This window comes from Spermophilus citellus, assembly GCF_964194105.1.
Source record: "Spermophilus citellus genome assembly, chromosome: 16".
In the NCBI taxonomy this organism is placed as follows: domain Eukaryota; kingdom Metazoa; phylum Chordata; class Mammalia; order Rodentia; family Sciuridae; genus Spermophilus; species Spermophilus citellus.
In genome coordinates this window covers 67,994,564-68,008,503 of record NC_138196.1, presented here as the reverse complement: position 1 = coordinate 68,008,503, position 13,940 = coordinate 67,994,564, and the positions used below count along the sequence as shown (strand labels likewise).

At 32.4% G+C, this 13,940-nt stretch overlaps 1 protein-coding gene across 2 annotated transcripts in view; it reads left to right on the top strand.

The window, feature by feature from the left end:
* Window positions 1-13,940, top strand: part of TLL1 (tolloid like 1) — a 207,118-nt gene that overhangs the window by 162,157 nt on the left and 31,021 nt on the right. The window contains exons 15-17 of one of the 2 annotated variants that reach the window (XM_081269025.1): window positions 3,870-4,030; window positions 7,603-7,783; window positions 12,963-13,046. In XM_081269025.1, coding sequence (XP_081125151.1) covers window positions 3,870-4,030; window positions 7,603-7,783; window positions 12,963-13,046 — 426 coding nt within the window. The remainder of the gene's footprint in view (window positions 1-3,869; window positions 4,031-7,602; window positions 7,784-12,962; window positions 13,047-13,940) is intronic. The other variant, XM_081269024.1, reaches the window with a different exon arrangement.

Genomic DNA, 13,940 nt, shown 5'->3' with positions numbered 1-13,940 from the left:
GCATTTAGCATAAAGCTAAATGCATATTTTATGAATATATGATTTATTAAATCATCACTTGTCATGGTTTTCTGCATTTTCCCTTCACGATCTAATGTGAGGTTTGCCATACAGTGTTTTGTTCCCATGGCTTAAGATCCCTTTCCTAAGAATTTAAAGCTCCAGATTCACACTTCCTGCTTAGAATTGCTTTTGCTATTCTGGGTCTTTTGTTTTTCCATATGAATTTCATGATTGCTTTGTCTATTTCTACAAGAAATGCCATTGGGATTTTGATTGGCATCGCATTAAACCTGTAGAGAAGTTTGGGTAATATCGCCATTTTGACGATGTTAGTTCTGCCTATCCATGAACAGGGTACATTTTTCCATCTTCTGAGATCTTCTTCTATCTCTCTCTTTATGGTTCTGTAGTTTTCATTGTATAAATCTTTCACCTCTTTTGTTAGGTTGATTCCCAAGTATCTTATTTTCTTTGAGGATATTGTGAATGGAGTGGTTTTCCTTATTTCCATTTCCGAGGTTTTGTTGCTGATATACAGGAATGCCTTTGATTTATGCGTGTTGATTTTATACCCTGCCACTTTGCTGAATTCATTTATTAACTCTAGCAGCTTCTTTGTAGACTCTTTTGGGTCTGTTAAGTATATTATCATGTCATCCGCAAATAGCGATAGTTTAATTTCTTCTTTTCCTATTTTTATGCCTTTAATTTCTGGAGGCATAGCGATACCAGAGGTCAAACTGTACTACAAAGCAATAGTAACAAAAACAGCATGGTACTGGTACCAAAACAGGTGGGTAGACCAATGGTACAGAATAGAAGACACAGAGACTAATCCACAAAGTTACAACTATCTTATATTTGATAAAGGGGCTAAAAGCATGCAATGGAGGAAGGATAGCATTTTCAACAAATGGTGCTGGGAAAATTGGAAATCCATATGCAACAAAATGAAATTGAATCCCTTTCTCTCGCCATCCACAAAAATTAACTCAAAATGGATCAGGGAGCTAGGTATCAAATCAGAGACACTGCGTCTGATAGAAGAAAAAGTTGGCTACGATCTACAAATTGTGGGGTCAGGCTCCAAATTCCTCAATAGGACACCCATAGCCCAAGAGTTAACAACAAGAATAAACAAATGGGACTTAATTAAACTAAAAAGTTTTTTCTCAGCAAGAGAAACAATAAAAGAGGTAAATAGAGAGCCTACATCCTGGGAACAAATCTTTACCCCCCACACCTCCGATAGAGCCCTAATATCCAGAATGTACAAAGAACTCAAAAAATTAAACAATAAGATAACAAATAACCCAATTAACAAATGGGCCAAGGACCTCAACAGACACTTCTCAGAGGAGGACATACAATCAATCAACAAGTACATGAAAAAATGCTCACCATCTCTAGCAATCAGAGAAATGCAAATCAAAACCACCCTAAGATACCATCTCACTCCAGTAAGATTGGCAGCCACTATGAAGTCAAACAACAACAAGTGTTGGCGGGGATGTGGGGAAAAGGGTACACTTGTACACTGCTGGTGGGACTGCAAAATGGTGAGGCCAATTTGGAAAGCGGTATGGAGATTCCTGGGAAAGCTGGGAATGGAACCACCATTTGACCCAGCTATCGCACTTCTCGGACTATTCCCTGAGGACCTTAAAAGAGCGCACTATAGGGATACGGCCACATCAATGATTATAGCGGCACAATTCACAATAGCTAGACTGTGGAACCAACCTAGATGCCCTTCAATTGATGAATGGATAAAAAAAATGTGGCATCTATACACAATGGAGTATTATGCAGCACTAAGAAATGACAAAATCATAGAATTTGCAGGGAAATGGATGGCATTAGAGCAGATTATGCTAAGCGAAGCTAGCCAAGCCCTAAAAAACAAATGCCAAATGTCTGCTTTGATATAAAGAGAAAAACTAAGAACAGAACATGAAGAAAGAGCATGAGGAAAAGACTACAGTAAACAAAGACGAATCGGGGGAGAGAAACGGAGAGAGAAGGGAAAGCATATGGAAATGGTAGGAGACCTTCAAGGATACATAAAATTATAAGAGGTTATGAGGGGCAAGGGGGAGGGAAAAAAAAAAAAGGGAGAGAAGAACAACAGCAGGGGAGGTAGAGAGGGAAGATGGGAGGGGAGGGGAGGGGAGGGGGGATAGTAGGGGATAGGAAAGGTAGCAGAATACAACAGTCACTAATATGGCATTATGTAAAAATGCGAATATGTAACAGATGTGATTCTGCAATCTGTATTTGGGGTGAAAATGGGAGTTCAAAGCACAATTTGAGTCTAATGTATGAAAGATGATATATCATGAACTATGTAATGCGATAAATAATCAATAAAAAAAAATAAAGATGTTGTATCCACGGAAAACTGAAAAATAAATATTAAAAAATTCAAAAAAAAAAAAAAAAAAAGAAGAATTTAAAGCTCCCTCTTTTTCACCTTCCCTCCTCCACCCTCTTACAGATCTTCATTGACAGATGGAAGAAACTGACTGCTCTTCCTTCCTATGGTCAATTTCTATTTTATCTCTCTTTAAAAATTCTGCTAAATTTATCTACCTAGAACTTGTAGTAATTTACTATTATTTGTATTCATGTACTAATTTATTTTTGGTTTTGCTCACCAAGAAGCAAGTCTCTGGAAAGTGAGCACCTTGTTCTCCACTGTGTCTGTAACAGGATGAAAGTGGCAAAAGCAGCAAAACTGTTTGCTTAAGGAATAAGTGTCACGCCCTTGATGGCCTATTTCTTAAAAAAAAAAAAAAAATCAGTCTCCCTATTTCTTCTTGTGAGTTTGAACTTTGTCTGGCTTTCAAAAGTCTCCATCCTACCTGTTAAACTACTAATCCTCCTCTCCTAGAATGAAAATGACATAGTTACAAAGTAGATGCAGTATTATTTCAGAAGAGAACAATGCATATCAATCATAAAAGAACATGACCATTATTTATATGTGGGTCCTAGAAACAAACATTTTACTTCATGGTCATTTGCCAAAAACTGATAAAAGTGAATGTTCAGGTAGTACTTTTGCATACTTATAAATATGGCAATATATATGCACATGCATATGTGCACAAAGGCAAAGAAAGAGGCCAGTTATCTTTATGTAACTCTGGACTCCCTAGGAGTTAATTAATTATACTGTGCACAATATATGTCCTTTTCTTTCAACTTGCTTTTGGAAAACATGATTTTGCAAATTTTGGTATCAATAGGAAAGAGAAGAAATATAAATAGATCATCCCAAAGGAAAGAAAACCAGTTGTTAAGTAGATTTTTTTGGGGAACAAGTATGTTCTGTTTACCACAATTTATCTTGCTTGTTAGCTTAGATAATAGCATTACTTGTTTTGGAAAAAATAATCTGAGAAAATAAATAATTGATTTTGGTCTTATTGCCATGAAACTGTATTATGATATCTATCTATCGATGTACATTTCTTTCCTTAATTCCCACAACAGCCTTATCAATTCTTGAAAAAGAAAATGTTTTTTTCTTAATTCTATAGTAGCCAAGACACTATGGTAGTCATTATACTCATTTAAAAGTTAAGTAACCCATTTTATATTGCTTGACCAACTTTCAAGTGATTTAAAATGTGGTAGTACAGTCATAATTTACTTTGTTCTAAAGCTATAAGATAGCAGTTTATAAATGGGATTTGATGATTAAAATAGTTGTATTAAAAGCTAAGGAGCAGAGAGTGCAGTTATTAGATTTTGAAATCCTGAAGATGGTTGAAATTTCACATTGGGATGCTAAGGTACCAGTGGAAAGGAGGGGTCAGAAGGGGGTGATGTTATTAAACATACCTTTTCCTTCTTTTTAGCGGCTTGTGGAGGACTTCTATCCAAGCTCAATGGCACCATCACTACCCCCGGCTGGCCTAAAGAGTACCCTCCCAACAAAAACTGTGTGTGGCAAGTGGTTGCACCAACTCAATACAGAATTTCTATGAAGTTTGAGTTTTTTGAATTAGAAGGGAATGAAGTAAGTGAACCATACATACCATGCATTTGAATCATACTTTGGGAATTACTAAGGCAAACTGGCAAAGATTTAAAAAAAAAAGAAAAAGAAAAAAAGGATCTATTATAATGATGTAGGTGTTGTAATGTTTCTTTGTTCTGTTGCTCATTTCTGCAACTGATTATAATTGTTGTTGATGTTGGATGATATTTTAGACAATTTCTGGGAGATTGAAAATCAGCCAGAGGGAGTTTTAACTCAGCAGATTTAATACACACTATTTTCCTGATTTATTAAATAATTATAGAGTATTTAAGGTCAACTTCGTGCCGCATAGACTTTCTTAAAAAAAAAAAAAAATCAGGATCCATACAAAAATGCAAGTATGGGAGAATGTGGAACATTTTGTTGGTAGGAATGAATATATTTCGATTAATGGAGAATTAAGAGAAATAATAATTAGAAGGAAAAGTTGGAGTTTGAAAACAAGAAGAGGCAAAGATTGATATGCATAAACAAAATTATGTCTAAAGCCCACAAATAGTCCCAATAATCATTGTCCCAGGGACAGTGATACATTGTAGTTCTGTTCTCTTCTCTGTGTGGCATTTCATTACGAATTTTGCTCCTGGTTCATTGATAAGGGAATGGGCCGGGGATGTGGCCCAATGGTAGACTGCACACCTACTGTGCTCACTGGCTGAGTTCAGTGCCCAGCACTGCAAAAGAAAAGAAAAGGAATATTTATTTTTTAGCCTCAGTAACATATGTACTTAGTTGACACTATCTTTTCTTTACAAAATATAGCATACATTGCAAAGGTACAGTTTTCTGTCAGGTGGTCACATTAAAATAAGTGAGATCATTTGTTTGAAAAATCCTTTGTGCTAATACACACTAAATACACACTAAATTCAAATGGGATGTCAAGCTTGGAAATAAGAACCTTTCAAAAATTTTCCTGGTCAACGCTGATTTAATTCAAGAGAAAAGGTGATAAACACTTGTTTTGTTTGATCGTTCTTACTTTCTGTTCTTATTTTTTTCAGCTTTTCAGTTTTGCTTACTCTTCAATGAACATGATTCAACACTTCTAAACATGATAAAATTAATTCATAAAGATTATTGTGTCTTTGTTATATTTCTGTCAAAACACAAAGTGTGAGAACAAATATATCTGGGATAATAATTGTGGGGAATATTTGTGGATTTTACATATAATTTTGCTTTTATATACTTATCTTTGCCTGTTCTTTTTTTTAACCTCCTATTTTTTCCTTCTTTTTAATCTGTTTTCTGTCTATAGTAGCCAAAGTACTTCTGTGCATTTAAAAAATCTCTTTCTAGGGTTTTGTGACACAATAGATAGATGATTTTGTTCCCCTTTAAAGGAGACTAAAGTCTGAATTTATATATTTTAGATAATTGTAGAATCTTAAAACTCAATGGACCTTTTGAGATTATATTTTAACATTATGTGTGAGTTGTATGATGGGATACACTGAAGTTTATCCTTTTAATATATTTTTTCCAAATGGAACATCTTTTTCCTTTTGTGACTACTTCAAATTTGGGGAAATGTTAAAATGAAGACAAAATTTTTATGGTATTTTTGGAAAAGCTTTTATTGAGTTAAAATTCTTGAAAATGGGATTTCTCTATCAATTCCTGTGATTTGATATGAACTGAGTATTGAATGATTTTTACTCTCATAGTTTTCCCTAAAGCTATTAGTTGCAGCAAGTGAGATATTTTGAATTCATTAATTGGTACATGTTTCTGAGAAGACTAGAGAGGGATTTATATTCAGGATGAAGGGGGGCAGTGATTTACATAAATGGGGCACTGTCTTCTAAAAGCATTGTTCTCATAATAATGGTCATAGTTCACATAAGGACCCTTTACAAACTTTATTAACATATCCTAGAACTCTGTTAATAGTGGTGGTACCATGTGAGAAGCCATCACAGAATTCTGCATGTTTTCTGAATATCTATGCTGTTATGATCAGAGGCCTGAGCAAACATTTGAATTTCAGAATAATGGGTTAAGTTTAAACCTTTATTATTTTCTTCTTTATACTGAGATACCAAAGGAAAGTCAATGAAAAGAACTTTAGCCCTATAAGTATCCTCCTATAATATACTGAAGACCTCTTTAAACAAAAATCTCAGTTTTAACAAAGTAAGTAGAAAAGTTATCTCATTTTTCCTAGCATCATTTTGCTTATTTATCACCTAATTAATATCACCAGTAATTTGAGTTGACATAGTTCAAAGAACACATCATGCCCCAGGGTTCAATCATGTGCATTGTTAAACCTTTCTAATTACACATTTATGTAATAAGGTCATTCATGTAAGATGTGTTCTTTAGAATGTGCCCTATTGGAACTTTGGAAAAGTGTATCATGGAACATTTGAGAGCCATAAATTGCTTAAGACTACCTGGCACTCACTTGCCTTCTTCCATTTGGGTATTGTTAGTGTATTACATATAAATCAGAATGAGTAGATCTCAATTTGGTATATATTCCTGCCTCCATTCCACTGAACAGAATTGCTATTGGTTTGTGATTCAGCTGCAAACCTACAAATACTAAGTACCTACAAACTTGAAAAAATTAAGAAACATCAGTAATTTTCGTAAACTTGAAAGGAAACTGACTTTTTTTATTATATACCAAGGGTCTGTCTTTCCCTTTGAAAGTGAGTAATGGTGTTGTTATGATCAGAATGTCATGTTTCCATGACACAGAACAGGACTAAGCCAGACTCTGTCCACCCCCATACTCCATGTTTGATAACTATATTTTGGACAAGTTATATAAAAAAAATTCTGAACCTCAGTTTTCTCATCTCTACAATGGAAAGGATTATTTCTGTTGCTAGTGTTTGATAGACTCAATCTACTAATATTATGTACATGACCTGTCATGTTTTGTAGAAAATAGAATACTAAATAAATACTTTTGCAGTTCCTTTTGAAATTTAAAGCAATTTAAAAAAAAGAATCAGAGAATGAAGCCAGGAGTAGTGGTGCACACCTGTAATCCCAGCAGCTCAGGGGGCTGAGACAGGAGGATTGCAAGTTCAAAGCCAGCCTCAGCAACAGCAAGGGGCTAAACAATTCAGTGAGACACTGTATCTAAATAAAATACAAAGTAGGGCTGGGAATGTGGCTCAGTGGTCAAGTGCCCCTGAGTCGAATCCTTGGTAAATTAAATAAGTAAATAAAAATAGTTTTTAAAAAATGAAAAAGTGACAAACTGCTGCTCTTCTGCCCATCACCACCATCATCTCAACAAATATTCATCTGAATTCTCCTTATGATTTTGTCTTTTTTGAAAAAATATATTCACTTGCTACAAAGAAACAAGCATGTCAGTGTATATACAATCTAGAAGATTATTCTCTATCTTTCATACTTTTTATCTCAGAGTTGAACCATGTTCTTGATTTTCTTTAACCTGTCATTTCCAATTTGACTACCATGGGAGCAAACAGGTAAAAAACATGATATACTTCTCAAATAAATGTCAATCATCTGGTACTATTGGTCTAGTGACTAGGACCACTGTGGTTTTTATCCAGGTATGCAAATACGATTATGTGGAGATCTGGAGTGGTCTTTCCTCTGACTCTAAACTGCATGGCAAATTCTGTGGCGCAGAAGTGCCGGAAGTGATCACATCCCAGTACAACAACATGAGGATTGAGTTCAAATCTGACAATACTGTATCCAAGAAAGGCTTCAAAGCACATTTTTTCTCAGGTATAAGTATTAACATGTTGTATGTGTATGTTACTGATGTTCAACATGGATTGGCTTAAATTTATGATCTTTTCTTCACAGTTTACTGTTGATAAACTTGGAGGCACAAAGGATGCATGATGATTTATCCTAGTATTAACATCTTTTTTACATAAGATATATTTAAAAGGAGCACTGATGAAAGGTTGACCCAAAATGATTAGATTTTATATAAATAAAGTCTGGTACAAATAACACAAAAATAGTGATATAATACTTCCAAGCAGTGACTAGTTGTTACAGGTATATGGGAATAATGATACCAGACTACCAGACAGTGGAATATTTTTCAACATTTTTTTTTGAAAATGTGTTCTTAGTTTTAGACTCTTTCATTTTGCAGCATATTTCTTCTTGTTATTGCTATATTTACATTCTTATTTTTAGGCCAATAACAACATCATATTTTGCCTTGTTGCTACAGGCATGATTGTAGAAAGAGACTGAGAAATATGGAATTATAATTTTATTACAAATAACATAGGATGGGGTATACTTAATGTTTTATACTTCTGCGTTTGGAAATTGGCAACCAATTCAGAATGCAATAAATAAAAACTTTCCCAATTTTACAAAAACATATAGAAACGTGAAATTTCCCTAGTTTCTCAATCTCAGAATGATTCATTATAAAAACAATATTTCAAAACTCCAAGAACAGATAATACTGTAATAAACCTCAGTATAGGAATCTATTCTGCCTTTGCACAAAGCTAGCAAATAATTTAAAGCAACTAAATTTCAATTATGCTTTAATATTAGGTAATTTGGATTGAGTTAATTTGAAGTCCATTTACTCCAGTCCCCCTGAGTTTAAAATTAATGAGATTTACAATGTCCAGGGTTTGTTTGGGATTTGGGGGGGTAATTGAAGTTAATGGTTCACAAGCTCCATTGAGTTCCAATTCAGACATAAAAGTGCATTCAAAATACAGTGGGTCTCAGCTTACTTGCTCTTGTTCCCTTGCCTTCTCACAGATTTAATTACCTTTTAAAAATTCTTCTTAGGCATTTATTTAAGATTTATATTCTTAAAAGTAGAATGTGAATATCTTATTTTAATAAAAGAGACTTTCTTAGACTTTACTATTGTATAAATATCATGGACATGGTAGAGACAAAGCTACTTACCTCAAGCCATCTAAATAGTTATTTTAAAAAGTGAAATTATGAAGCAATTCAATCTTATCATAACATTCAAAGTATTCCTTTGCACATTACCTTGGTCACATACTTCAAGATTCTTTAAAATGCATACTATACATACTGAATTCAAATTATGATTAAATTTAACAATTCTCGCAACAATTAAAATCACTTTCTGTTATTTTTGGTCAGACAAAATTTTCCAAATTAAAAAGCCAGATTATTTATCTGAATCTTTAGAACACTACTAGTGCAATATAAATGTGCTTTTTAAATTCTTAGAATACAAACATGAATGCAGATGGTACTTTTATCACTTGAGAAGATAATAGGTTTTATTGTTTTCTCTGTGTAGTGATGCTTTGCAGTATTAGCTGAGTATCTCAATAATACTCAGCAACTTATTTGCTATAAGTCATGTTCACTAATACAATCATTTAGAAAACTATCTGTTTTTAGTATTTAAACACACACACACATGCTACATGCAGTATTTATTTCATTTAGAAGAATCTAGCTAATACTGATGGAATGAAGGTAGTTAAATAAAATGAACAATGAAGTGCAGGAGGAAACTAAACTCTGGACATTCATATTATATTGGTATGTTCATTTCTATGTTTATTTGAAAGATGAGCTGCTGAGGAGTTAACACATTGCTCAGGGTCACAAAGCATTTAAACCCTATTCTGTCTTGGTTCACAGACAATTCTCTTAACCATAAAAGCAGATTATGACCTTTGCAAGGGGCATTAATAATGAATGTGTGCCATTCAACATCCTTATGACCTGAAAAACAATAGATATGCTTTTCATTTCTTTATTAGATTCCTTTTTTGTAAAGTGTGAAATAATCATCATTAAGTATAAATTTTCAATGTTCCTTTTGATGCATTGAAAAGACCTCTTATTTTGCCATATTTATATTTAAAATATTATGGTTCTGGATGATACCTATTGTACACCTTATTTCCTGGGAGTTTCTGTCAGTGGGGAATGTATGTGCTCAAGAAAACAGAAGGTAAAAACATTCTATTTGTAGTAAATTACCATTGTGGTACCATAAAGAGATGGATGTAAATAAGGATTTAGATAACTAAATGATCTTAGACTGATAATCTTTCAAAATTATAACCTACAAAAGTTCATCATTTTAATAAATAGGTTTATTCACATTGAAAATATTATTTAATAGTTCTTATAATGCTTTAAGTGTCATAAAATAATTTATCAAAACTCATATATTTTATTGTAACTAAATTTATTAGAAAGTAACTATGTAAACCACGGTCATACTATACTTCACAACAAAATTGAAGGATTTTTTTTAATGTTAAAATCCACTATTGGGGGATTTTTAAAGTGCATTATTAGTTTTATTGTCACAGATTCTTTAGAAAACAATCAGGCATAGAGAACAAGAGTCATTAACAGGACTATCCTGTTTGTCTCAGAAATCCCATTCTTTTGGGAGACTCTCATAAATATCCTCACATCAAGAAAGATTTAAATATAATGAGATACTGATAGAAATTTGGACAAAATATTGTGACAATTAAAAAAATAGCAAGTTACAGCAAATAGACTCTTGTGCCATAAATATAGTTTAATGACTAAACGGTACAAAAAGTTGTAGATGATAAAATATTAATAGAAATCTAGGTATAAAACTATGCACTGTGCTTATAACTAAGCATGTGATTTGATACAAACCTGAAAGTTAACCATTTAAAAACACTGAAAATACTTCTGCTAAAGTGGGAAGACAGTGCCTTATAGTAAACTCCAATTTATCTCAGAGCATTTCTCTAATTTAAATATAAAGTAACTTTTGAAGAAAAATCCTTAAATAATATTTCTAACTATCTGTTTCTTAAAAAATATTTCTAGATTTGCAAAACATTTCCTGATGGACTTTGATCTTTTCTAAGTGAAGAAAATTTTAAGTTTTTATATTTATTGTTATTCAATATTAATATAAGAAAAAAAATCAATAGAAGTGAATCAGAACAAGTTAATTTGTAATTATCTCATTACAGACAATAAAATAAGAATCTAAATATATTTTATGGGAACTTAGTCTTAAATAGTAACATTTATAGCCAGTGTTTTAAAATTTCAAAAGTAGTTATGGCTTTATATAATCTTAAAAAGGGGTATAACATAACATGTTCAATTATTTTCTTCTTATTCTTTTCCTAATAACAATTACAAAGGAATTCAATAACAATAAAAAAACAGTATTTGGTGATAAGTTATCCCACAGTATTTGGAAAGGAAAGAAATTTGAAAATAAATTTAAACTTCCTTGAAGTCATACATAACAAAAGAGGTGAAGAGCTATATTTAAATTTTAATGTGTGCAATGAAATAAAGTACTTATAGTGCTGTTTCTAACATACCATTTATCTAATAAAATAACCATGTAGATTGTATCTATTTTTACACATAACCTCAGATTTTTAAATAAGTATTTTTTTAGATTTAAGAAATGGAATCAAAAGGATGTTTCCAAGAACTTATTAGCAGAATAATTAACATCAATGATTTCTGTCACTTCCATGTTCATGAAACTAAGAAACCCTTATATATCAATTCTAATTAAGCTTCATAAATTAGTTATGAAAATGTCATAGCTTGAAATGTGGGAAGTTAATGGATTTTATAGCAGAAAAGCTTTTAACCTGCTCTACAAAAATCAAAGTGTGATGCACTGTAATGATTCCAGAATATATTTTCAGAACAAATGAAGGAACTAATATTTAAGAAAATAAAGAAATTGGGAATATCAAAATAAGGCTATTGGGATATTAACTAGAATTATAAGCCTATTCATTTTTTTAGATAATTCAGAATATAGTAACATGGGCATTTTCTAGAAGATATATAATCCAAGAATTGCTGAAGGAGATTTGTTATTAGATTAATAATAATGATTTATTTTATATGCTGATAAAATAAAACTCAATTTTATGTGATATAATTTTTGAACACAGGGCTTTAAGCCTGCATAGGTATACACAATACAGTTTATCTAGTTTAAGTGATGAGGCAAAGTTAGCTATATACCTCTCAGAACAAAGTTATTTTTCTTAGAATAGGTTAAGCCCAAAGAAGTATTAGAAGAAATTTATGCATGCGAAACAGCAACATTTGGAGAACTTGACGGGATTTTTAAAAATTCTCTGTAACTTTCACAATTTGGAAATAACTTTAGGCAGTGGGCATTGAGCATGGGGTGCACCTTTGTTAGGCAACCCTGTACAATGAAAAGACTCAGTAATGACTTCTATGATAATCAGAACACCGAATTTGAAAAAAAAAAAAAACTTTCAATAGCAATCTCCCTCAGGGATAATTTAATGGGAATGTGATCTAACTATTATTGATAGACCTAGTGACTTGCTTAGTGACAAAAATAGAATGAAACTGAAGTTTGCCTTCTCCCAGTTCATTTTGGTCTATAAAAATGCAGAGTAAGATAAAATAATTTTATTTCAATATTTCTAATTATAAATTCAAGTGGTTTTGATTGACACACTCATCTTCTCTCACACATACTTCTTCATAAACATTGTTTTCTTTACACAATTTTTCTCATGGAATGGTTGTTGATATTTGTAGATAACATTCAATCTAATATTACCCTAACAAATGTATAAACATTGGTGTGATTAATTATCAGTAATAATGTAATTACAATATTCCTACACAGTTTTGAATCCTTCCAAGTTTTCAATATTAGTAAGATTTAATATTTGCATATTTATGGAAAGAGCTATAGTCAGTGTTGTAGCTCTCAGAGTTTATCTTCTTCGCTCTCTAAAGGTGATAATTTATTGAATAGTTTTATGTTGTGTGTGCTGTGTTTGTGTGTGTGCATGAGTACTGTATGTATCTCTTAATTCCAGTCCTGAGGATTTGGTTTGAGAATATTTGCTTTCCTATATGTTGCTGTTCTGTTGCATGGAATGTTTACTTCTTTTTCCTACAGATAAGGAAGCTTTCTGCAAAGAGAAAATTTTTATTTTTGAATCTTGCAAGAACTTGTTACAGGTTGCCACTTCAGTTCCAACCAGTATGTATTATTCATAGACTGATGACCTCTGATAGTCTCAGAGGTATGCTACAGGCTCTGATGGGAAAATACCACCTCCCTTCTCCTAATAATAGAACTTTTCTTCATCTAACACAGAATGGAAAACAGACATGTCCATTCCCAAGACTGGGGCTCGTTTCCATCTACAGAAGAGAAATGTGTTTTTTTTTTTCTCTTCACAAAATATTTGTTTCTCCTACTAATAAAAACTATTAATTTTTCTTCATTGTGTGTCTACTCTATGAAAATGCCAGAAAATTTCAAATGAATAATTGATTGAATTCTCAATTATTTAATTGATTATGCAGACATTTTAAGAAATGTTGAATACTCTGCATCCTCCTCCCTTTCCCTTTTTCTTGAATTCTTCGTTCTGTGAAAAGTCTGTGAAGTTAGGTCCTGAGAGGGGAAAAGGGACAACATTAGTCAATCATGATTGTTAACGTTTCCCCCCCCCCATACCCTGCTAGTTTGATGACCTTTCATAAGTAAGAAATACAGAACATATTGGTGGAATTCTTCTTTTATGATATTGTTGTTTCTCACAAACAAAGAAAATCCAAAACTGAATTTACTTTAATTAGAATAGTTAATTAATTATCTCTATTAAAAATATCTTCAAACGACTCCAATGTATTCACTATTTTCTAGACAAACTATTAAGTTAAAAAAATATGGGCTTTTTTTTTTGTCTGCATGATGTAAAACATCTGGCTCATTTTAAGTATTCCAATGATTTCATGAAATTTTCTCGTTTCATATGACCATTTGACACAAGGAGCTGTTTTAGATGCTACCTTTCTGGACATGATAACTTGCCTCTGCTGCTTTTAGTTACAATTTTGATTAGTCCAGTTTTGCATCTTGGCTAAA